We start from the raw sequence: 27,359 nt of genomic DNA on the forward strand, positions 1-27,359 counted from the left end.
GGGTTTGAACCGCCAGCCTTCTGGTTAGCAGTCAAGTGCTTTAGCCACTATGCTACCAGAGCTCCTAAATATATATATATTTTTTTCATATATATATTAATTTTTCTGTAAAAAATAATATATGTAGGTATATTTACAGAAATTCTAGAGGCCAACATTTCTTTTATCAAAAAAGTACAAAACTTGATAACAAATATGTGTCTAATGTCTCATTGTTTTGGAGTCCCAAAAGTCATACTTCCAACCCACTCAATGACAAAGACATGTAATTAAATATTAAACGTGCAGAAGTTGAATATTATGAAGCTGGACAGAACAGAATATCCCAAAGTAGACTTCAAATTTACCTCTATGACTACATGCATTTTGTTTATTAGAAAAGTAGATTTTAATATTAATCTTTAGAATCTCATAGTGTTGATGATGTAATAGGAATAACACATATAATTAGAAATTAGCATATTAGATGTATTTGAAATATTATCTGATTTGAAATATGAAAGTAAAGTGAATTATGTACCATATTGTTTTCAAAGTTCTACTAAACTATCAGATACCAGATGATGTGCTTATTGTCATTTTTAAATAGAAAGGGTTATTATATAAATATATATTTAATCAAACTCTATGATTACTATTTTAAAATAAACCATTATCACTAAAATAAAATTTTTAAAAGTATTCATCTTTTAAAGGGAAATCACATACTTAGTTATTAAGCAACATAAAATATTTTGCCTTATTAGAATTTTAAAATAAGTGAATGTGCAAAAGATCAGTGTTTCCAATGATATGATATGCATCTTAAAGCCATCACAAATGAATAAAATCCAAGTCTTTAAACTAGCTATCTAAACTTCCATTCTAAGATTTGTAACATTATATTCCTCTTTTCTAATAATGTTAATTATAAAAATGCACAAGATGCTTTGGCTCAACTCTTTATGGCCATGAAAATAGAAGGGAATTCAGACAAATGAAACAATAACCTGTTTTAGGGCATTATTTTTAAATCTCTTAGGGAAAAAAGAAAAAGAATTCCACAGAGGGAAGACAACCAAATTGAGACAGAAAGCATGGTAATCTCTTTCTGTACAATCAACCAGTGAAAACCCTGTGGAACACAGTTCTACCATGATACATATGGGGTCACCATAAGTCACAATGTTCACAATGGATTCAATGGCAATTTGTTACCAATCAAGGTACTTTTATATATATATGGTGCTATTCTTTGGTTGGATGTTCATATCTCTGTAGTCATAGGCACCATGTTGTGCTTTAATATATTGTCTTTCTATATTTTTCATTAGACTATCAATTCCATGAGAACAATAGCATTATATTTATGATCCTTTCTTATTTTAATATCAAAGAAAGTATCTAGCAATTAACAAGTGCTCAATAGCCATTTCATTAATGAATGAATGTGTTTTTTCCTATTATTTAGACTTAATTTATATCCATTCAACAGTAGCACACCACTCCAAATAAAATCTCAGAAGAACATCAAGACCCAGGTTGTAGAATGCTAACATTTACTTTCTAGAAAACGGTTTTCTTTGAACTTCCAAAGGAACCCCTCCCTGTGATGTGCAGTCATTATTTCAGAAGCCTTTAGCAAATTTTCTTCGCTTCTAAAACCTGAGCCCAGATGATGTTCTCTTTTAATCATATTTGGTGCTAAAGATAAAATTTTAAGTCCTGAATTATGATCAAACCAAAAAAACAAATTCACTGCTGTCAAGTCGGTCCAACTCATAGCGACCCCTCCTTGGGTTTCTGAGGTGATATCTCTACCGAAGTAAATTGCCTACTCTTCCTTCAGAGGAGTAGCTGATGGGTTCGAACCACCAGGCTTCAAGTTAGCAGTTAAACGATGAAATGTGTGTGTATAAACAGCAGAATATATTTAATTCCTTTGTTATATTCAGTATATATAGATTAATTTATAATGCTTAGAGATTGCAATAGAGGAAAGAAATTAGCCTTAGTGAAGAGTTACTTTAAACTATTTTCATCAATCAATATTTAGTTATCAATATTCTAATAAATACAAAACAAGATCTTGGGATCCAGATGCAGGAAAGTGTATTAGCAACGTGGAAGAGGATGGCTTTGTGAATAAAAACCAAGATAGATCTTAAATGTTTTTGTTGAACTGAAAATGGTTGGGTAATCTATTTCCATAGTGATACTGCCTCAGAAACCCAAGAAGGGGTCGCTATGAGTCGAGTCTGACTCAGTGGCATATAACAACAACAAAATATGGGTAGCTTGAATGGAATACAAAAGAAAAGCTAATTAGCTATAACCAGTATCACTGATAACATCTTAAAATGCATATGTGCTTACACAGATTTTATGTATATATGCATATATATGTGATGTACAGGGAAAAAATGGTGGTAATTCAAAGTAAAAATGTCTCTTCTCTATTAATCATAGTAAAATATGTCAAGTCTTACAAATCTTGCACAATGTTTTTTTGTAACATATACCCTTTGCAGGTACCATATTTGCAAACTACCATCATGTTGAAGAACAGGATAGGTACCCATCTTTCTTCAGTGGATTAGATGAAGCTTGGAAAAATCTTATGATTACTCCTTGTTTCTATACAGAGGATTAATAATATTTCAGTGGAAATTGTATTTCTAAAATCTTAATGCTGACAGCCCTTAGAGGAGAATCTTTATTCCTGATCTTAATCTTTATCTACCTAATACTTCCATATCCTCAATATTATGGCTTAAAATGGTTTTTGATGTTTTCAGAATTTCACATAATCCTAATACTCATTCTATTACCAAATTCTGACATTTATGATTTAATAAGTCAGCATCACTAGGTCTAAATCAGAGCCAGTCTTTCATAATTCTTTTATGTGGTGAAAAATCCTCAGATTTTATAGCAACTCTTCAATGCTCTCTAAGCCAGAATTGATTAGCTACCTTTATTATAAATAATAAGATGTATGTAGATTTTGTTTACCAATTTCAGGGACACACAGTAAAAAGAAGCAATACATTTTAATCCTGAAAGGCTGACTTCACATAGAAAGCCATAAATTAGAAAACATGAAAAACCTTGCATAATTAATTGTAGTATGCAGTGAATTCTGCTTATCATTTCCGATTTCTGAAATGTCCTTGTCTTGGTAAAGTTGTGTAATAACAACAAGAAGTATATTATTTGTTTAATAAAATAGTAAATTGTTCTAATGCAATGTGCACGTTATTAGCTCTACTTGAAATGCTAAACATGTGTATATTATGTCAAAGTTATCACTAAGAGAACTTACACCTTTACCTCTTCCTTGATCTATTCTAACTCTCCCTAGTGATGTTTTTACTGCCTTTTCTTGCCTACTCTGTTTTGAGGACTTTTTTTTATTGTTATTATTTATTCTCTCTTCTAATAGCATTTTATTGACAAAAACTATTTGGTTGAATTGATTTGTGTGTTAATATTTTACTTCTTTTTCTAAGAAATGGTTTATGGTGACTTCTAAGAATGAATAAAATACTACAGGGTAGCATAAATTAATCTACTCTGAAAAATGGAATAACAAAACCAAGTAAAACAAAGGAAAGAACAAACCAGTGGAGGAACAAGGCTCACTGTGGCAATCCATGTTGATTAAGAATGGACAATTCAAGATATATCATTTTGGCAGAAGATGTTAAGACATAATTCTTAACCAAATATTATAAAGCTCTTATGTGAGATCACCACTCTTCTGTCAGTTTGTTGTACTCTGATGGCTGGCTGTATCACTGTGAGGCTGGAGGCTATGCCACCAGTATTTCAAATACCATCAAGGTTACCCATGGTAGACAGGTTTCAAATGAGCTCCAAGACTAAGACAGACTCAGAAGAAGGAAGGTTCCATAACTTCTCAAAAAATTGGCCAGTGAAAACATTACAAATAGCAGTGAAACACTGTCTGATATATTACTGGAAACTTTATGAATAGCCTTGAAACATTGTCTGCTATAGCATTAGAAGATGAGGCCCTCAGTCAGAAGGCACTCAAAATATGACTGGGGAAGAGCTACCTTTAATGACAACATTAACGACGTGAATGGAGTAAAGCTTTCTGGCTCCCTATTTGCTGATGGGGAGCTCTGGTAGCATAGTGCCTAAGGCACTTGGCTGCTAACCAGAAGGCTGGTGTTTCAAACCCACCAGCCACTCCTTGGAAGGACGGTTGGGCAATCTACTTCTGTAGTGATACTGCCTTGGAAACCAAGGAGGGGTTGGTATGAGTCAGGGCCGACTTGACAACACATAACAACAACAACAATTTGCTGATGGCACATGACTCAAAATGAGAAAAAACAACTGCAAACATCCATCAATAATTGGAATGTGGAATGTATGAAGTATGAATGTAGGAAAATTGGAAGTTGTCAAAATGAAATGGAATGCATTAAAAATTGATATCCTAGGCATTAGTGGGGAGCTCTCATAGTGTAGTGCCTAAGGCACTTGACTGCTAACCAGAAGGCTGGTGGGTAGCCATTCCTCGGAAGGAAGATGGGGCAATCTACTTCCATAGTGATACTGCCTCAGAAACCCAAAGAGGGGTCACTACTAGTCATGTCTGACTTGACACATATAACAACAACAACAACAAGGCATTAACGAGCTGAAATGGACTGGTTTTGACAATTTTGAATCAAACAATCATATAATCTACTATGCTGTGAATGACAAATTGAAGAAGAATGCCATGGCATTCATTATCACAAAGAATGTTTCAAGATTTATCCTGAAGTATAATTCTGTCAGTGATAGGATAATGTCCATATATCTACAAGGAAGGCCAGTTAATACTTGTTGTTGTTGTTGAAATATACGCACTAATCACCAAGACAGAAGAGGAGGAAATTGAAGATTTTTACCAACTTCTGCAGTCTGAAATTAACCAAACATGCAACCAAGATGTATCGATTATCACTGGTGATTGAAATGAGAAAGTTGGAAACAAAGAATCACCAGTAGCTGGAAAATATGATCATGGTGACAAAATGACACTGGAGATATGCGTGACAGAATTTTTCGAGACCAATGACTTATTCATTGCAAATACCTTTTTCCAATGATGTAAATGGAGGCCCTCACCACATGGAATAGAAAGGAATCAGATCAACTGTATCTGTGGAAAGAAGTCATGGAGAAGCTCAGTATCTTCTGTCAAAACAAGGCCAGGAGCTGACTATGGAACAGACCATAAATTTCTCATATGCAAGTTCAAGTTGAAGCTGAAGACAATTCAAACAAGTCCACAAGAGCCAAAATATGTTCTTGATCATATGTTGCATAAATTTAGAGCCAATCTGAAGATAAGATTTGATGCATTGAACACCAATGATTGAAAACCAGAAGAATTGTGGGATGACATCAAGAACATCATACATGAAGAAAGCAAAAAGTCATCGAAAGACAGGAAAGGTAGAAAAGACCAAAGTGGATGTAAGAAGAGACTTGCTCCTGAAAGGAAAGTAGCTAAAGAAATGACAAGATAAAAGAGCTGAACAGAAGATTTCGACAGGCTGCTCTTGAAGACAAAGTAAATTATTACAATGAAATGTGCAAAGACCTTGTTGTTGTTGTTGTTGTTGTTATGTGCCGTCAAGTTGGCCTTGACTCATAGCGACCTCCTTGGGTTTCCGAGGTGGTATCACTATGGAAGTAGATTGCCCAACCTTCCTTCCGAGGAGTGGCTGATGGGTTTGAACTGCCAGCCCTCTGGTTAGCAGTCAAGTGCCTTAGGCACTATGATACCAGAGATGCTGGTGTTAGAAAACCAAAAGAGAAGCATAGACTCAATATTTCTCAAGCTGAAATAACTTAGAAAAATTCAAGCCTCTATTTGCAACATTGGAAGTCTCTACAGGCAAAATTTTGAATGATGCAGGAAGCATCAAAAGAAGATGAAGGAATATACAGAGTCACTGTACATAAAAGAATTGGTTGATATTCATCTATTTCAGGAGGTGGAATGTGATCAAGAACCAATTGGTATTGAAGGAAGAAGTTGAAGCTGCACTGAAGGAAATGGCAAAAAACAAGGCCCCTAGAGATTGATGAAATACCCTTTGAGATGTTTCAACAAATGGATGTTTCACTGGAGGCACTTACTCATCTATGCCAAGAAATTTGGAAGACAGCTAGCTGGACAACTGACTGGAAGAGATTCATAATTGTACCCATTCCACAGAAAGATGATCCTACAAAATGTGGAAATTATGGAACAATATCATTAATATCACACACAAGTAAAATTTTGCTGAAAATGATTCAAAAATGGCTGCAGCAGTATATTGACAGGGAATTTCCAGAAATGCAAGCTGGATTCAGAGGACAATGTGGAACAAGAGATACCATTTTTGATGTCAGATGGATCTTGGTTGAAAGCAAAGCATACCGAAAAGATGTTTACTTGTGTTTTATTGAATATGCAAAAGCATTCAACTATGTGGCTCATGACAAAATATAGATAACACTGAGAAGAATGGGAACTCCGGAACACTTAATTGTGCCCATGAGGACCCTGCACATAGACCAGGAAACTGTCATTCAAACAGAACACAGTGGTACTGCATGGTTTAAAATGGGAAGGATGTTCATCAGGGTTGTATCCTTTCATCATATTTATTCAGTCTATATACTGAGCGAATAATCTGAGAAGCTGGATTGTGTGGAGAAGGACATGGCTTCAGGATTGGAGGAAGACTCACTAACAACCTTCAATATGCAGATGACACAAATTTACTTGCCAAAAGTAAAGATGACTTGAAGCACTTACTGATGAAGATTAAAGACTACAGTCTTTAGTTTGGATTACACCTTAACATAAAGAAAATGAAAATCCTCACAACTGGACCAACAGCATCATGATAAATGGAGAAAAGATTGACGTTGTCAGAGATTTTGTATTATTTGTACCCACAATCAACATCCATGGAAGCAGCAGTCAAAAAATCAGACTTCATACTTCACTGGGAAAATCTGCCACACAAGACCTCTTTAAAGTGCTGAAGAGTAAAGTTATGTCATTGAAGACTAAACTATGACTAACCCAAGCCATGGTATTTTCAGTGGTTGCATATGCATATGAAAGCTGGACAATGAATAAGGAAGACTGAAGAAGAGTTGATGCTTTTGAGTTGTGGTGTTGGCGAAGATTACTGAAAGTACCATGGACTTCCAGAAGAAAGAACAAATCTGTCCTGGAAGAAGTGCAGCTGGAATGCTACTTGGAAGTGATAATGGTTGGACTTTGTTGCACTTACTTTGGTCATGTAATCATAAATGACAATTCCCTGGAGAAGGACAAGATGTTTGGTAAAGTGGAAGGTCCATGAAAAAGGGGAAGACTATCAATGAGATGGATTGACACAGTGGCTGCAATGGTGGGCTCAGGTATAGAAAGGATTGTGAGAATGGCATACAACCAGGCAGTATTTCGTTCTGTTGTACATGGAGTCACTATGAGTCACAGCCGACTGAGCAGCATCTCACAACATTAAGCTTCTAAGCGCTTGACATATGAATCCAATTAATTTTGTTAACAATTAAATGAGATATATACTATGCTTAGTGGCCTTTTACAGATAAGGAAACTGGTACAGAGAAAAGAGAGGATCTTTTTCCAGCACCATTGGCTTTGACAGTGCTGGGAGCTGCACTCCTGAAAATGTCCCCTTAACCACTGTTATATATGACTCTATTACTAAAAATGATTACTAAGAAGAAATTAACCCATTTTGGTAACAATATATTTCAAATGTCAGTAAGGGGTAGAAGTAGGAAGATAATTAATAAGAAGAAAGTGTGTTTGTGTTTAGAAAACATGCCTCTAACCAAAATCCTTACAAGGGAAGCAGACAATTTCTTTAGGCTTTGAAAATAGAAATATTTCAAAAAGAAACATTTTACTTTTTCTGCCAAATATTACCCAATGTCTTCTTGATTCAGACTGGTTTTAATTCTTTAAAATGCACACAGGCTTCTGGATAGGGCTACCAATTCGTATCCAGTGGACATCATGGATCAAGTCACACATACACACACACTAAGACGCCTTGCCCCTTGCCATTTCTTTAGAGTTAAATTCAACAAACATTACTCTAAATCTACTGTGGATTAGGAATCATGCCCTGCACACTCACATACATTAGTTTCTTTTATCCTCATTTACAACAATCTTAGAACTACATATTTTCATATATAGTATAAAGATGTGGGAAAAATAAAAAAAGAAGAAGCTATAAGATAGCAATATGAAGTGGCATTAAAGCTGATATAAGTTGTTGTTGTTTGCCATCGAGTCTGACCCGACTCATAGCAACTCCTCCTTGAGTTTCTGAGGCGGTATCACTACAGAAGTAGATTGCCCAACCTTCCTTCCAAGGAGTGGCTGGTGGGTTTGAACTGCCAGCCTTCTGGTTAGGAGGCAAGTGTCTCAGCCACTATGCTACCAGACCTGCCAAAGCTGATATAAGAGAAACAAATACCAATGTTCAAGGTTTGTTAAAACATAGTCCTTTTTCCAGTGATAGAGTCATCTTTTCATATTAAAACAAGAAAAATGAAGATGTGGTAAGATATTGAGAAAGTGAAAATGTTAACAAAAAATAGTAGATCCTTTATAGGCTTGATATCTACAACTTAATATAAATTTAAATCCCAGACTGACAAAAGCAAGATAACAGCCATAATAAGAGCAACAGAAGGATAAAAAATGTTTTGAAATATTTCTACTTTCTTGTCCATACCATTTTTTTTTTTTAAATAGCTATTCATTTCTATTTAAATGTTCAAAGTAAGAATGTGGAAAAAGGAAGATAAGCAAATTGGAAGAAGAGTTCTTGGAAGAAGGGAAGGAAAGAGAATCAGGGTTTGATTACAAAGTAAGTGCAAAAAGCATCCAATGGAAATTCAAAAATCAGCGTAAGCAAAAATCTAAAACCTGCAGCTTTGCAGTTGGTCCCCCTCAAACAGGAGGCCTACACCACTTTTCTCTTAGACAGTGTTTAAAATGCAGATTCCAGGCACTTTCACTCCTGGAATTTTGACTAAATAAGTGAGATGTGGTTCCTGAAATGAGAATTTTTACCATGTAACCCTGATTTGTTTTGTTTTGATTTTGCATGGTTCAAAAGAAAATATGGCTATAAAGAAATATGGCTGTGATGAATTCACACAGGAGAAAGGCAAAAGTAAAATAATCTGTAAGGAAGAAAATATTTATTTTCTGTGTATTTTCTTCTATAGTTTTTGATACCTATTGGAAATATGTAAAAAGGGATGTAAGGATATAAAAAGGCATAAACCTCAAATTTTTTTTGTTATGAATCTCACATTTATTTCACCAGATTTGACTTTTTATTGGGCTTTTTATTTATATTCAAATGCCACCATACACTTACCTGTATTTCTAATCATTATCTCAAGATTAACATGTCCCAAAACAATTTTGATTCCCTTTCTTTCCCTATCTCAAATCTGCTCTTTCCCCATGGCCCCTCAGCTCATTAAATGACAGCATCATCCATCAACTTGGCTTAAAAAATATTGACTCTTTTCTTTCTCTCACAGTACATATGCAGTCCATTAGCAAATTCTGTTGGTTCATCCCTCAAAATATATCCTAACTATAACCATTAAAATATAAGTTCCCAGAGAGAAGGAGCTTAATCTCTTTTGTTTCCTGCTATACATGCACAATAAATTTGTTTTAAACCAATGAATTCCTATTTATTTAATATGGTACAAAAATCTTAGTGCTCAATGCATCCATTAACAGATTCTCTTGTATGCTTTTAATTATTTTAAAGGCCTTGTCTAAGTAAATCTCACCAAAAAAAATGCATAGTCACACAAAAAGAAAGAAAAAAAGTATCTCAATTTATTTGTTTGGGAGCAAGCCCCATGTCCTGCTGGATAGTGCACATAGATACTCTTCTTACACTTCACACTCAACTACATTGGACAAATTCATTATGACTTGTCTATTCACCACAATTATTTTTCTTTCTGTACTCTGTCTCTATTAAGACAAACAAGACAATCACCTCATTTTCTTCTGCTAAAAACTTCTACTAATCAGCAAGTCTTTTTCTGTTCCTATCAATTACTTCACCACCACTCCTTGGAAGGAAGATTGGACAATCTACTTCCATATAGATACCGCCTCGGAAACCCAAGGAGGGGTCTCTATGAATCAGATCCGATTCCATGGCAGTGAGTGAGTGAGTAATCAATTCCTTACATCTGATAGATTGCCAGCTTCTATCTCCAGAGTTGTTTCAATTTTTTTTTTTTTTTTCCATATTTGATCTTACTGCCCTGGCTTATATTGTCTTAAACTCTCTCCTGGAGAGTTTGAACAGGCTTGTAACTGGTTTCCCAAATCTCTGATCTTTCATAACTTCAACCTATTCTCACCATTGCCCTCAGCATAAACTTCCTTTGGGAAGCTCTGATGTAGGAGAACAAAGTCATTTTCAAATAGCTCCAGGAATTTCAAAACTCATTTATTCTAGTCCACCACGACACAACACTACAGATAAGGCTGATTCAGATAGCCACAAACTAAAGAATACCGTGGAAACAATGGAAAGCATCAAAGGAGCTTAAATTATTATTTGAAAAAGTTCCTATTACCAGAAAAGTTCATGAAAGCCTGAACTTTTTATTGAAATTCCCTGAATGACTTTTTCTTCATGGTTGATGCAGAATTATTTGCAGGTTTTCAATCCATTATAATTGTGTTCTTACTACTTCATCAACTGAGATGGAATTTCTTTCTCCATTTTAAATCTTAAAATTATACTTAAATGTCAATAAAACCTCAACTACTACTTCCTTAGTCAACAAGTACTTCTTACCCATGTCAGAATCCAACTTTTATGCTTCTGTGTTCTAACACTTAGCCTGTGCCTCTTCAGTAACCCTGGTAGTACAAGCAATCGTTTACATGTTAGTCTCTCCCACAAGATTAGAAATTCCTTGTAGGTAGGGACCGTGCCTCATTCACTTCTGTATTTCCTCCACAGAATGTAATAGAGCAGATTACATGTTGTGGGTGCTCAACAAATATTTGCTGAATGAAATAAGAAAAGGAAATAGCTCTAAATCAGATAAATCCTAGAAAATCAGAGTACTGGTTCAGGTGTTTTTTGTTTGTTTGGTTGGTTTTATTGTGTGTGTGCTCCTTTTGCTACTACAGATGGACTGAGCCCTCTGCTGCTCTATGTTGCTCTATTTGGATGGTTAGGTTCACCTAACTTTAAAACATGCTCTCATTTTTGCTGTTTGGTGACTCAGCACTCAGAACAGCCTAAGGAATCCCCCTCCCCATTTTTTTTTTCTGAAATAAAATATATGTTTTCCTTAACTTTCCCGACTCCATTCCTCACTCTTCTTCCTCTCTGTCTTCTCTGTTCAGGTACCTACAATCAGTTATAGACCACAGAGGTAGTGGTGATTGAAGCACAAGTACTTTTCGGTTGAGTTTACCCAAAAATGTACCTGAGATTTTATGTCTCCTTTAAGTTTCACAGCTCATGTTTTTGGCTTCAGTGTAGCATGGATGTATTCTCACTGCCATCAAGTTGATTCTGACTCATAGAAACCCCGTTGTGTTCCTAAGGCTGTAAATCTTTATGGAAACAGACTGCCTCATCTTTCCTCTGCAGAGCAGCTGTTGTGTTAGAACCACTGACTTTTTGGTTAGCAGACAAACTGCCTTAATCGCTACACCACCAGAGCTCCTTCATGGATGTATTATCAAGGAAGAAATAGAAATGGGGAACATAGCACTGCATTTAGTTACTGTTCAGGAGTGGGGAGGTCACATGATAATATGTTAAGCTCTGATAGACAACTAACACCATAGCAGTCCTTTAATACTAAATTTCACTGTCTGGGAAAAGGAACAAATAATAGCCTTTATCACATTGATTGTAAGATGAACAGTGTAAGACAAAAGGTTTTGTTGTTGTTGTTGTTGTTATAGTAACTCAAAAAGTCCTAAATTGTAAATTTTGCTATCCTCCACTTCATTCATAATAATGAGAACAAATTGATAAAATTAGTTCAATGTTACTGGTTGAAAGTCTACTAGGATTAACGATGTCTGCCCTTTCTGGTCAAGACTGTACTTTCTTTTAATTTATAATTAGATGAGTTTTTAAAAGAATTGAGGGCCAAAGTTGATGGAAGAGATTTATTGTTTCTGTTCTTTCCAATTAAGGAGCCCTGGCACAGTGGTTAAGCTCTTGGCTGCTAACCAAAATGTTGACAGTTCAAACTCACTAGCTGTTCTGCTGGGGAAAGATGTGGCAATCTGCTTCCATAATGATAACAGCCTGGGAAACCCTGTGGGGCAGTTCTCCTCTGTCCTATAGGGTCAGTATTTGTCAGAGTCAACTCACCAGCCATGGGTTTTGGAGTTTGGTCTTTCCTATTAAATGCAGTGTCTGGAAATACTTAGCTGCTACCAATATTATTCTTATGTTGTTGTGTTGTGTGCCATCCTGTTGATTCCAACACACAGTGATCAAGGGCCAGGGTTTATTATTTCTCTTCTTTCCTATTAAATGCAGTGCCTAGCAATGTCTAGCTATTACTAACATTGTTAAGCTCCTCTTGAAAGTCTGATTTTTTTTTTTTCAATTGCGTCAATTGTGGCATAAGTGACTGTCAGTGGGGGAGAATGACAGAAGATTCCTAAAGCTGAGCCTCTGTGGACGTTCATGAAACATCCTTGTCTCAGAAGAAGATAGGTTTGGCCTTGTTTATTACAGAGAGTATGGGCTCATATTAACACTCAGTCAAAACTCTCTGGGAAATTGATGGTCATGTGTTTTCTTAGATTTTTATAAAAACATAAAAAGCACCCAGGAATGATTTTGGAACAAAGAGAGGGTTTGCATATCATACATTCTCCTAAGTTTTTACTGAGATGTAGTGTAATTTTGGAAAGATCTGGGTTTATTTTGCTTGAGGAAAATAGAAGAGTTGCCACAGTTTGCAAAGCCCATTTGCTCTTTATGAGAAGAGAAAAAATAGTTTAATGGCAATGTCAAGGAAATGTTAGTCCTGAGGAGAGATTTGTCAAATGGTATTCCATAATCACTGGCTTAATATTTATATATTACCTATTTCAATGTGTGTGTGTGTTCCTTAAGATTAAAAAAAAACAAAAAAAAAAAAACACTGCCATAGAGTTGATTCTGAGTCATAGTAACCCCCATAGTGTTCCCAAGGCTGTAAATTTTTATGGACACTGACTGCCTCACCTTTCTTCTGTAAAGTACCTGGTGGGTTCAAACTGCTGATCTTTTGGTTGGCAGCTAAATACCTTACCATAGCACCACCAGAACTCCTTGTTCCTTGTGATATAGACCAAAAATATCACAAACATAACTCAACTTACTGAAGTTTTATCTTAAATATTTATACAGAAGAAAAGTATAGTCCATAATGGCTAGTTTTTTAAACATATTTAGACCTAAAGTAATCCTTCCAGAAAAAGCTAAAAACGTTTATTCATTTGTTAGATAAAAATTGCTGTATACCTAGCACTATTCTAGGCATTGACAATAAATACAATGGCAAACAAGAAATACAGGGAAGCACTTGCATGAAAAATGCACTTTACATAAGGGAGATGGTTTGATATATGAACAAATAAAAGACTAACACAACTTTAAACAGTATTAAGAACTATGAGGACTATAAAATGAGAAGGTATTGTAGTATATGAAGAGGGGACAGGGACTTAGATTGGGCATTCCGAGATATCTCTGACAAAGTGACATGTGAGTGGCAGGAGCCAGACATGGGAGGGGCAGAGAGGGAGAGCAAGTGTGAAAACTCTAAAGCAGAATATATTCAGCCTGTTCAAAGCAAAGTAACTATGCTATGATGATCAAGCACCCAAGATATGTTCCTTCTTAGATGGGTGTATTAACGAAAAGATTTACTCATCTCTATTGTATTTTTCTTTTTAATTCCCTAAAGGCCATGTAGTACATTTATTCATGGGATAGTTGAAAATATTCCTTGATTTTGTAAAACTCCTCAAGAAGTTATGTTCAGTTCTTGGAATTGTTTAAGTTTAAAAGATACCTTTTTAATACTGAAAGGAAAACTAGACTGTATTAAAATAGTCATATCATTCAATCCTCGTAACGCATATGTGTATTTGTGTATGTATATAAATACGTATACATACATCCATATGTGTGTGTGTGTGTATATATATATATGCATATGTGTGTGTGTGTATATATATATATATATATATATATATATATATATATATATATATAAAATATGTTTTTAGTTCTTAAATCCTTCTTTTCCCCTGAGATGGTCTGGCTTCCTGTCAATGACCAGTTCACAAAGTTCACAATGCCTGCAGGTGGAAAAAAAACATAAATTTATAAACTAGAGTAATCTTACTGACTTTCAGGAATTTGTGAGTCATCATCACCAACTCTCATGATTTCAAAGAATAAGGCCTTTCTAGGTTTTCCTGTGTTCAAAATATAAATCAAGCCCAAGACCGTTAATGTCCCAATGGCTATGAAGTCTTTTCCTGAACTAGCCCATGAGATTTGTTAATGTATTTGTATTTAGGCTTTCTAAAACTGGATAACTTTTTTATTAAGTATTCTAACTGAAGACATCAAGTTTTTAGCTATTTTATTAAAATGGAAAGTTGACTCAGTTTGACACAATAATAAAATGGCTTTATAAGCATGTAACCATACACCCCTACTCTTATTGCAGAAAGATTAGCACAATCTCCACATTTTAAAAAGCATAAATTGTCTTCAAAATGATATTTATAAGCAATATGGTCCTCTACCAAAGCAAATGACTCATCAAATTCATTCTGAATTGATGAAATAAATAATTAGAATGGGTGGCTTTCTGACCTCATTTCTAGCATTGTAGTGATAAAATCAAGGCCCTACATGGTTGCAAAGCACAGTTACAAGCCTTATAAATTCATTTGAGAGTTAGTAAGTATGAATGAACACTCACTGGGAATCTAGGAAAGAATATTACAATTTTTAATCAGTGCCATATTTTCATTGTGAGCTTAGAATTGCAAATAAAAGTTTTTAAACTAACCAGTAGTTTTAGAAATTTTGAAGTGTGTTGCCATGCCAACCTGTAGAGAAATGTGCACTGAAATTTCATAAGGGCTGACTTGGGGCTATTGTGATATCTTCATTGATTATTTCAATGGCATAAATGCCATTAAAATACATTTTAAAATGAGAACTTTTTTTTTTAATTGGCAATTTGGAATATAAGATTAAGTATTTATTTGGAAAATACGAACATTTTTCATTAGATCTCAAGTTTCTCAACTTTTGGGTTTCAGTGTAGGCCAAAATATGACTTAAAAGCAAAAACAAGGATAGCTTATAGTATGGAGAATTACTGAAATCCTAATAGTTATTACAAAACTGATTTTAGTGAAAAACTATATAGGGTACTGTACCATACCAGTAGGACTATGACATGCAAGCTTAAGGTTCATAAATATATCTTCCAGGAAAGAAATAATGAATATTTTTTTATTATAAATTGCTTCTCAAATTTAAATATTCAGCAAAGCAAAAACAGCAGCAATTTTTCCTTTTTGTCTTCTTTCTTTTTCCTCTTTTTCTTCATTATTTCTTACTTATTTTCTCATTTTCCCCTTTCTTCCCTTCCTTATTCAATATGTCAACAGCCTCCTGGCTTTAATTATAAATATCTTTGAATTAGGATTATGCCTTTTATTATCACTTTTATTTTCCACCATTAAAGTAGACTTCCTTAAATGAGCCACAAACAAGGCACAAACCCCAGTCTAAAACCCTTTATAAGTCTTGATCTTCTATACTTACATCCCCCCTCAATGTTGTCATCTAAAATCTAACCCAAAGACAACCATCTCCTTAAAATCTTTTGAAGACTCATATTAAACTGTAGTGTCAAGGCACAGATCTTGAGTATGGTACACAAAGTCTTTCATGACCCAACCCTTATCTACTGTTCCAGCCTCATCTCCAGAGACTCTCCATCTGTACTTACCCAGTTGCTTAACATTCTCTTCATGTGTTGTTGTTGTTATGTGCCGTCGAGTCGGCCCCGACTCATAGCGACCCCTCCTTGGGTTTTCGAGGCAGTATCACTACGGAAGTAGGATTGCCCAACCTTCCTTCCGAGGAGTGGCTGGTGGGTTGGAACTACCAGCCTTCTGGTTAGCAGTCAAGTGCTTTAGCCACTATGCTACCAGAGCTCCCAACATTCTCTTCATAGCCCATGTTATTTCACACCTTTTTGATGTCGTTCATGTTCTTCCCTGTGCTTAGAACATCCTTACCCAATTTTTCTCACCTGAGTAACTTGAATTCATCCATTAAAACTTAGTTTAAGTGTGATCTCTTCCTAGATCTTTCTCTAATCCTCTAAATACAGTAAAGTGCCCTTCTCATATGCTTCAACTGTGTCCTTTGCATCATCTATCATAGCACTTGAGATTATCTATTTATGTGTCTGTCTCTTCAACCAGAGTGTGCATTCCTTGATCTCAGGACTTCATTGTCTTTTTATCCCTCAGTAATTGGCACAAAGTCTCTCAATATTATCAGTTATTTCTACTGGCAGAGATCCAAAATGTGAAGTGATTGCATCAGCTTATTTTAGGCTTAATGAACTCTGGAGGTGCAGTGGTTAAAGCATTTGGGCGCTAAACAAAAGATTGGTGGTTCAAACTCACCAGTTGCCCTGTTGAAAAAAGACGAGGCAGTCTGCTTTCTTAAATATTTACAGCCTTGGAAACTCTATGGGGCAGCTCTACCCTGTCCTATAGGTTCACTGTAAGTTGGAATCGATTCAATAGCAGTGGTTTTTTGAGGGGGCTTTGTATTTACTCCAGTAAGTACTTGATTTCTCTAAATTCTCTTGTTCTCAGTCTACGCAAGTTAAAAACACTCTTGCATATTTATGGATTCTGTGGCAGAAACAGGGTTTCCTTACATTTCTGGCCCTCTTTGCAGTTGGGTTGATATAATGTGATTAGTTTTGGTCAAATTATTATGAATACAACTGATATGTGTTACTTCTTGGCCAAAGGATGTAAGGGCCAGTATGTTTTTTTTCAATTTCACTGTTATACTGTCATGATAATTTTAGAGACTTTCTAACAACCTAACTCACAAACTTCCACCTAAACTAACCATTTGGTATCAAGTTGATTCCAACTCATGGCAACCCCGTATGTTCAGAATTGAAATGTCCTACATAGGGTTTTCATGACTGTGACCTTACCTTTCAGAAGCAGATCACCAGGCCTTCCAAGGTGCCTCTGAATGTATTTGAACTGCCTATTTTTCAGTTCGTAGGCCATTGCTTTAACCACTGGTGTCACTCAGTGACTCCAAGGACCCTGAAACTTAGCAGCTAAAAACAACAAGCAATCTGTTATCTCTCAGTATCTGAAGGGTCAATAATGTACCAGAAGCTTAGTTGGAAGGCTCTGTTTCATTAGGTTGCAGTCAAGGTGGAGGGCTGTAGTCATCTTAAGATTCAACATAAATTGAAGAATTTAATTCCTAGTGCACTCTTGGTTCTTAAGAGTTCCTTTTGGTTCCTCTGTGACTGTTGATCAGATGTTTCAATTCCTTTCCAGGTGGAGAGCTTATAATAAGGCAGCTTGATTTTCTCAGAGCAAGAGATCCAAGAGCAAGACAGAAAGTGAGCACTTAGATGGAAGCTGTAGTCTTTTATAATATAATCTCAGAAGCAACATACTATTACTTCTATATGCTATTTGTCGACCCACCCAATCTTGGTATAGTATACAAGGGAACGAATATCAGGAAGTGGGAGATCATGGAGAACCATCTTGGATGCTACTTACCACAGAGGTCAAGTGTTGAGGTGGTGCATAAAACATGGAGGATGGCTGGCCCCTGAATCACTGGATGAAATACCTCTGCAGCCCACATGAGATGTTAAAGAAACAAAAAATAAAATTTTTGTGGTGTTAAGCCAAAGATAATTCAGAATTTTTTGCTACTGTGGCATAGCCTAGCTGTTCAGACCAATAAAGATCTTCATGTAAACTTGTTTACACATCTGGCAATGCTGACTGAAAGGACTTTAGGTTTCTGACTTGTATAAGTAATTTGTTATCGTAAATTAAAACATTGGCTTTCTTATTTTATTTCATTTTTTTCTTAGGTTTGTGAATTTGGGTCATATGTATCTGTCCTCATGGTGTTGACAAGTCGTGTATCAAAAACAACAAAGCTAAAGGACAGATTAAGATAAAAAGTATTCTTTATCCTGGCCTCTTAGAAGAAGGCAGCTGCCAAGCTTTCCCCATACTGATACACAGCTCCTTCATATTGCTATCTGATCATGCTTTTCTTTCAAAGTGATTTTGATTCACTTCAAATACTGGAGTTTATTCATTAAATAAGGCCTATCTCATAAGGTTTTTGGAATAACAATTGAGATAACATATGTAATGATGTCTTCCCAAGAGCAAAATGATTATACAGATACTAAACATTGTTTTTATGTACTAAGTATTGAAGTAAATTACTGGCAGAGATTTAATGACAATAATTCCTAATTATTCTTAGGAATAAAGTAGTCATTTAGGTTGAGCTGGCTGTTTTTTGTTTTTGAAGAAACAGTTCTACTGGCCAGGAATTCAATGTTATTTTAAATTTCTATCCAATCCATTTACTTTGTTAAGAGATCACCTCTCATTGAGAACAAAGGTAAAATGAATGAATCCAGTCCTCAGGGTCAATTATTCACAAGACTGGCCACATATATCACGTATTTCATCCAATAGTATTTCAAAGTGTTCTGTACTATATGGTGTGACAGATAATGTCTCTTTGAACATAACACCATTGTGCTCCAGAAATCTTAATCATGAGCTGTAAATCTTGACCTAGTCCATCAAATCATTAGAAACACCTTATTTTCTAAAAGGTGAACATGAATTATTATTTTTAAGTAAAATGCATGACTATCCTTAGAAACAAAAAGAGCGAAAAAAAATAGATCATTATATCATCTGTGGTCTTAAATGGTCAGGCCTTCAGTCCTAAATTGTATCTAAAGATAGCACTTCCAATAACAAAATAATTCTTGGCCACAATTATCTAACATTTTGTCCTGTTAGTTACCCTCCCCTCTCTTGAGCAAACAAAAAAAAAAAAAAAAAAAAATTTGGCAGCACCTATTTTACCTTTTAAAGTAACTCAAGCCTGGCGTTGATTAGTTTATCAAATAAGCTCATCACCATAGCTGAAGAACATTAGTCCATCAGAGAAATAGCATGGCTACTTGCCAGAACGACTCTATAAATCATCTAGAGGACACACCTAAGCATCACTTCTATCCTCTTTTCTTCTGTGCTTCTCCAACAAGAATAAGAAGCTGGGGAGAGAAAGAGAATGAAGTGATGGGATAAATCCACATTTATCACAGAACCTGATAAATCCATATTTGAAGACTAGTGCTGCCACTTACTGTCTGACTAAATTTTGGAACATGTTGAAATAGCTTCCTGAATTTCATTTTTCTTATTTATAAAACAAAACTATTAATCTCTTCATTGCAAGACTATTTTAGGCATCAATGAGATACATAGGAGTGGAGCTTGGCCTATAACACGTAATAAATATTCTTCATTTTCTTCTCTGTGAAAAGAGGAACTGAGGACAGATACCCTCAGTTTAATTCATCACATGTCTTTGAATGAACAAACAATTATCAGTAAACAATTAATTAAGCCAGCATTCCCACCAGTATGGGATATGTTGGGAATACTACAGGATGAAAAGTGGAAGGACTTTCTTTTATGAGTGAAATAATACCCACAGTGGATGCTCCTGAAATTTGAGGAGCTGAGTGAAAATTCAGGGACATTGAAACACTAATATAGCTACACTACATGAAAAATCTCAGTACAATCTAAACTGCAAATGAAGGAAAATTCATACTGTTGTTGTTATGTGCTGTCGAACATATTTATGCTTTATTCCTCCCTGGGTTTCTGAGGTGGTATCACCACGGAAATACATTGCCCAATCTTCTTTCTGAGGATTGGCTGGTAGGTTTGAACCACCAGCCTTCTGGTTAGTAGTAAAATGCTTTAGGCACTGTGCCACCAGAGCTCTTAAAACCAAGAGGGAGTCCTTAGGTGGTACAAACATTTAAGTGCTTGACTACCAGCTGAAAGTTGGTGGCTCAAACCCATATACAAGTATTTCAGAAGACAGGCCTGACCATCTGCTTCTGAAAGTTCACAGCCTTGAAAATGCTATGGAGCAGTTCTTCTCTGTGCACATGGACCTCCGTGAGTCAGAGTTGACATGGATCACCATGAGTCGGAATTGACTAGATGACAATTAACAACAACAGCACCAAACCAAAAGAACTTAAAAAATTTAAAAAATCATAGTTACTCATACTTGAATTTGAGATCTGGCTTCTTTTGAAGATTGGTAGTTTTTTATAATTTTATTTTGCTCATATTTTTTTCAAATGTAGCAAAATCCATTAGAATGAAATAATCAGTAGTACATGTTATTCTCATTATTGTATGTCTATGATAAATGCTAGAAGCTCTGGTAGCATAATGCCTAAGGCACTTGACTGCTAACCAGAAGGCTGGCAGTTCAAACCCACCAGCCACTCCTCAGAAAGAAGGTTGGCAATCTACTTCTGTAGTGATACTGCCTCAAAAACCCAAGGAGGGATTGCTATGAGTCGGATCTGACTCAATAGCACATAACAACAACAAACATGATAAATGCTATAGTTATCTATAAGACAGCCATTTAAAAATTATCATTGGAATTTCTTCAATTTGAACTCATGATTCATTTCACCAAGTAAAACTCAGTGGCAACAGTGTTCATAAAAGTGAGGAGGCATCAGTTTCATTCATATTCAGATAAGCAGGCATAAAGCTTACTGGCTAATATTTACCTCTAACAGTCATTATTCCTGGCTACTGCTGGGTTTTGATAGAGATGAAGAATACATTATTCAGACCTCTTCCTGCTTTCTGTGTAAGAAGGGATGGATTCACAAACACTTAATAGAATTATATCAACATAGTGTGTGTACATATGTGTGTGAGTGTGTGAGAGAGAGAGAAGCTAACTAACAACAATTCAAAATCTTTGCATGAAAGGAACCCAGTACAAGCAACTTTAAGTTGACAGAAAGAGATAAGAAATGATCAAAAGAATTAGGAATGACTTTCATGGAGAGGTGGGAAGGCAGTATTAAGTAGTTAGTCTGAAGACACCTGACTTGAGTGGAATTGGTATGGAAGAGAGTAACATGTGCCAACTCCCTTTCATTGATACCTTTTCAGAAAACACTCAACTGAGAAAAGCCTAGAACAGAGATCATAAAGAGTTATAAAGCTACCAACTGACAGTGGACGCATGAGATCATGCACATCAGGGAGAGATTTTAATGCTGGAAATAAAGGGATAGAAATTGGCATCATTTAGTGTCATATATATGCAAGTATATGTGTGCCTGTGTGTGTATAGATATACATGTTATAAATTCTCCCTTTGTATCTATATATAGAGAACATGTTCTTGTTGTTATGTGCCGTCGAGTCAGACCCCGACTCATAGCGACCTCTCCTTGGGTTTCTGAGGCAATATCACTATGGGAGTAGATTGCCCAACCTTCCTTCTGAGGAGTGGCCAGTGGCTTTGAACTGCCAGCCTTCTGGTTAGCAGTCAAGTGCCTTAGGCACTACACTAAGGCTCCCATAGAGAACACAGATCTAATATTTCTACATTTCTACAAGGCAGGTATTATCAACTTGTATTGCAATTGGGAAAAACAGTCTTGAAAAGTTCAATAACTTGCCATTGGTCATACACAAAGCAAGAAACACAGGTGGACTGACATCTACAGTGTTCATAGCTCTCTTCATTTTTCATATGAAGACAATAACAGGAAAGATAGAAACATGCCAGGTGAGAATCATGGTATTTTTGAATGCAGAAGTAAGACAGGTACAGAATTGTTCATTTTTCCAAGGTTTTAAACTGCAGAACTGACTAGAACCCATCTCTCCCTGTAGTTTCAACTAAAGGAAATCAAGAGTAAGGATTACCTCAAATATATTCCTGGAGTGTCTCTAAGACCCCCTCCCCACAACACATATTAATTTTAAACATAATATTGCCCAAAATGTATTTGTTGAATAAGTGGATACATGTTACTTGGCTTTAGTGAAAGCCATACTTAGGAATAGGTTATATGTGGCATGATTTTGGAGATAATAATAAAACATTCTTCCAAAGAAAACCCTGCCCCATCCTCCTTCCTAAGACTTAAAATTCCACAAAGATATATGCACCTTGTATTTTCTATTAGAATTCAAATACCCTTGAAATTGGAGCTACTGTGATTTATATAGTATTGTAAATTACTTTTGTCACATTTTTTACCCCAGGAAATGGCTTTCCATCTCTGGGAAGTATCATTTGATAGTGTAGAGGTGGGAACAATGAGAGAGAACTGTGGGGAGAAGAAAAAAGAGGGGGATGATCAATACTTTGTCGTTCTCTTCACTGTATATCTTGTTGCATCACATCATGTTAGGACTTTGTGGGGGAAATGACTTCTAACTGATGACAGTGTATTTATAAATTCAACAAGGTTGAGATTTTCTGAGTAGTCAGTTACATGAAAGTGCAAATGATGATTAGACCTTGAAGGAGAAATGATTACATCTGCTGCCTAGACTGTGGTATCCCACCTTCATACCTAAAGTTGCCTGTTTATCTTGCATGAAAAATGGGACTGCTTGTCCTGTCACTCTCTGCATAAGATTAGTTATACCAAAGGGGCAAAAAAGCAATTCTCAGTCTAATCCATTTTGCAAGTTTGACAGTGACATCAAAGAGCAGGAAGTTATCTGTGAGTAATAACACTACTCATATGTTTAAATGTCAAATGTAAACCTCATCAACTCTCAGGGGATATGTCAGTAAAGAGAGGAGTTCAGTTCAGCAAGAGAAGATTTCAGTGTTATTTAGTCTTGAGAAAATAAGGGTCAGTATCTTGAGAGCTCAGATCTTTGAGTAAATCTGTCTTTTAAAGCTGAATGGAAGTGGCCATTTCAGCACTTTGGGCTGTGGACAGTGCCCTTTTCCTTGAAATTATGATACAAGTAGCCTTACTGTAGAGGTGCTTCTTCCTTGAGACTAAAACTCCCCAGGCTAGCAAACACGCACCTCTAGACAATGTAATTAGTATATGAAGACTATGCAACAAAAGTCTACTCAAAGTCAACATGAAATAACAGCAAAAATAAATATACTTTATCACAGAAGAGAAGGAAATAGCTATAGTTTGTAACTATTCCTGGGGGAAAAATTCATATTTCTACTGCAATGCAATCATATTCCTCCCTGAATAAATTTACTGATGGAGAGAATGGCAATGCTATCAGCCCCTCATGGTAATTTATGGGCAATGCACATAAACACAAGGCACAACAGGAAGCACAGTGAATAGGTGTGCAGGCACCCAGGACCAGAGAATTCATTTTTGCTGTAGAGTAGAATAACAATGGCGAATTCTAGATGTGAGGTCAAAAGAAATGTATTTGAATCAGAATCTTGTCCCTTAATAAGTCATTTTTTCTAAGTCTTGTTTCTTCCATAAAATGTGAATTATTGTGAATGTTAAGTGAGAAAGTATCTGCAAAGGTGTGTAGGACATAGTAGATGCCTAACAGATGCTCAGTTTTTATTATTTACTTATCATTAAGTTTTTGCATAATGCAGTAAAATGGTGCTATGTGAGTGACCATGTGTCTTAATAGTTGACCTTAAAGATGGATAGCAAGAAGAAGGGAAGAATGAAAGGTGCTATTATTTACAGCCTTGTATTTATAACCTATGCTCATAAGCATATGCATTTCCACCTTCATTCACTATGCCTGCATCTCAAAACGATTCCCTCCCTGACATTTACCTTTAAAAAATCAATAAAAGGAAAATATTTAGTGTAAAAATAATACAGAAAGAGACAACTAAAGTTCTGAGAGGTTTCTTATGTTCTCATCAACTAATATTCTACTAACTCTCTCAAGAATTTCTCTCAGTCACAGATAATCAGCTACTCTGCCTACTGAATTGATGATAGACTACTTTAAATGCCTCCTACCCAGACCTGCTCACTTGGGGATAGAAGGTAATATCAGGTTAGTTCTAAAAGCCTGGTAAGTTCCTAATCATCCTCCATTGCAGCTACAAATCCTTTGCTTTTGACTTCCAAGCCCCGCCCCCCAAGCCTATCTCACCTCACTCACCTTCCTTATGACTGAAAATCAAGACCATCTTCTCATCGCCTCCCTCATCCTGTCATTTTCAACAGAGATTTCCTCCACACTGCCCTCTGCATTCCAAATGCCTCCCACTCTCCATTCATCAAGGTACACGCTCCTTCCATTCACAATTCATTTTAAGTCTTTCCTCCCTCCCAAAGCTTCCTTTCTTTAAGTAGATTCCTTTTCTTCCTCCAATAACTACCACCACCACAGCCATCTTATTGCCAAAGCATTCCATCCCCAACCCTCAGAAATTGTGTGGGGATGAGGAGGGAGCAAGGAAATCTATGTTTGTGTACAAACCTAACCAGGGACAAATAGAGTTCAACATTAAGCATGGTCTCATCTTAGTGGGAAAAAACAGTTAATACATACAAATATTTCCTGAGCCTGGCTAGCATGCTCTGAACAAAATATTGACTGAATGGATGAATGAATGAATGAATCTAGGATGAATGATTGCGACCTCTTTGCTACTTTTCTCAAATGCCCCTCCTTCTTGTGCCAGCAGGGTTCCTGTTTAATTCAGCTTCAGTGCGTGAATGCACATCCCTGCTTTCTTTCCCTCTATCTCCACTCCCTGACCCTTCATTACCATCCTCTTGACTAGAACCTAAAACCTTCTTGCCAAAGAGCACTCTACCTAGATCACAAATCCTTTGTGACTCCAACAGCCAAAGAGAGCTTGCTCCTTCTGGGCTTAGTTTTGCATCCTACAAGCTTTATCTCTCCCCCAAACCCCTGAAAGATCCAGCCACGTTACACACACAAAAAAAATGACGAATGCCTCCACACTCAAAAAAAAAATCCACCTGGAAACCCCTGTCGTTGCCCTCTCCAGATGATTGTGACTTAGCTGTACGCAAAAGAAACGTGATTTCGCTCTTTTCCCCGCAGGGAAAGAAATAATCATTCCGGATTCGGTCCTGGTTCAGAAAATCAGAAAACTTTTCTTTTCTTTTCTTTTTTTTTTAATAGAAAACCCCACCCCGATTGCAGCCACCTCTTTGTTTACTTCCCAGGGGGAAGGAGGGGGCTTCAGCCTTTGCAGCCTGGGGCGGAGGGGAGGTGACAGCCATTTGGAGGGCTGCCCAGGAAGAGACTCACCCAGGACGTTCCCAATGAGAGCCACGACGAACACAATGATGTACCCGGCAATCAGGACCCACTCATATTCTTTCGGATGTAGGTATTCCCTCCACAGGTACCGCAGGAATTCCTCGTCGTCATAGTCAGTGGGATTTAAAAAAGCCTCTTGAGTTTCATTCAGCTCCGAAGCAGATGACCAGTTGCGACAAGGGGGGGATTCCTCCAATTTGGTGCCGGACATCACGGGCTTGGGTCCGGTTCCGCTCAGTGCTGCAAGCTCCTCTTTCCCTGCCCCATGAGCACTGGTGATTTGCTGTGGGAAAGGCTGCGAGGAGAGGCGAGAAGGAGCTCCAGAGCACAAAATGACGTGAAAAGTTACTGAGCCAATGCCTCCGGAGTCTTATGCCGGGCAACTTCTGCGGCGGCTTTGATGTCTTTGCAGGAGATTTTGCACCGGGAGGAGAGGCAGCTGAGGGACCTGGGACCGGGCACTGGAGGCTGCAGCAATGACACTGAGAGGAGAAATCTACCTCCGGCTCAGCTCAAGATCAATTACACCTCATTCCAGCGCCGAGTACACAGCAGCCCACAGCCTCCTCCCGCGCTGAGAGAGAACTGAAGCTGAAAAAAAAAAAAAAAAAAAAAAAAGAGAGAGAGGAGAGAGAGAGAAGAGGAAAAAAGTACGGAAAATTATTTCAACTCTCCTCTGTGGGTTTATTCTCCCACTTTTCTACTTCTTTCCCCCATTTCTCACATGCAGTGTCTGTAAACCATACATAGACATGTGTAAGTCCTGTGGACATGATCAGCATGTCGACACATAGTTAATACAGGGTTTGTTAATGCATTTGTTATTGTAATGCAAATATTAAAGTAATGTATTGCTTGGGCAAGACACAGAGGAAAAAGTCATTTTAGTTCACTTTACTAACTTAGCACTTGTTCAATCTTTAAGGCACCATCACCCCTCCAAACTGGGGAAAGAGACCACTTTTGAATTAAAGGATATATTTAACTGGAATTTGTATTTGCAACAGCCAAGTGCCATATGAAATACAAGAGCAAATCCTTGAAGGACATTAAGGGTCATGAGAAGTCCCAGTGGCACAATGGGTAAGTGCTCAGCTGCTAAGCAAAAGGTAAGTGGTTTGGGTCACTAAGGGTCAGAATGGACTCGAAGGCACACAAAAGCAAGGGTATTAAATTTGATTATAGATGTGGTAGTTTAGTATGTGTGTCACCTTGGCTGGGCCTGGTTGAGTGGCTAGGCAGCTGGATGTAGTATTCCGCATGAGGAGAATGGTAATCAACTCCAGGGTGGAATCTACTGTCAGCAGCTGAGTAGGCTGCCTTAGGGATGTGGTCTACTTCCTGTATATAAGGAGAAGCCTTGGGGAAAGGCCTCTAGCTTATGGCACTCGTGAACCCTGCATGTAGCCCTGTTGTTGTTTCACAGCCTGCCATGCTCTATCTTGGGACTTTCAATGGACTTGAATTAATGGCCTGCCATGTGCTTTGGTAGCATTGGGACTGTGCCTTTTTACTTGTCAGCCTTGGGCTTGTCAGTCTCAGCTACCAGCAGCTATCTGAGTGAAGAAAAGTCTCTAGCTCCAGTGGACTGGGAGCAGGATGCAGAGCTGAAGCCCAAGGTTGAGGGGCTTTCACCCAGTCCCTAGAGCCTGGCACTTGGAACTTGGACTTAAAGCCTCCAAATTAGAAGAGAATAAACTTCTGTTTGTTCAAGCCATCCCATTGATGGTATATTCTTGTCAGAGTGGTAACCAGAACAATAGATAATCTTGGCAAGCAAAAGGAGAGCACCCACATAACAAACAAC

The 27,359-nt window shown here is 36.9% G+C and overlaps 1 protein-coding gene across 1 annotated transcript in view; it reads right to left on the bottom strand.

Moving 5' to 3' along the window:
* HCRTR2 (hypocretin receptor 2) overlaps window positions 1-25,763 on the bottom strand; it is a 159,362-nt gene extending 133,599 nt beyond the window's left edge. Inside the window, exon 1 of the mRNA XM_007945623.2 lies at window positions 25,541-25,763. Coding sequence (XP_007943814.2) covers window positions 25,541-25,763 — 223 coding nt within the window. The remainder of the gene's footprint in view (window positions 1-25,540) is intronic.
* Between the last annotated feature and the right edge of the window lie 1,596 nt (window positions 25,764-27,359).

The sequence above is a fragment of the Orycteropus afer genome, unplaced genomic scaffold, assembly GCF_000298275.1.
Source record: "Orycteropus afer afer isolate SDZICR_OR568_19922 unplaced genomic scaffold, OryAfe1.0 scaffold00140, whole genome shotgun sequence".
Classification (NCBI taxonomy): Eukaryota; Metazoa; Chordata; class Mammalia; order Tubulidentata; family Orycteropodidae; genus Orycteropus; species Orycteropus afer.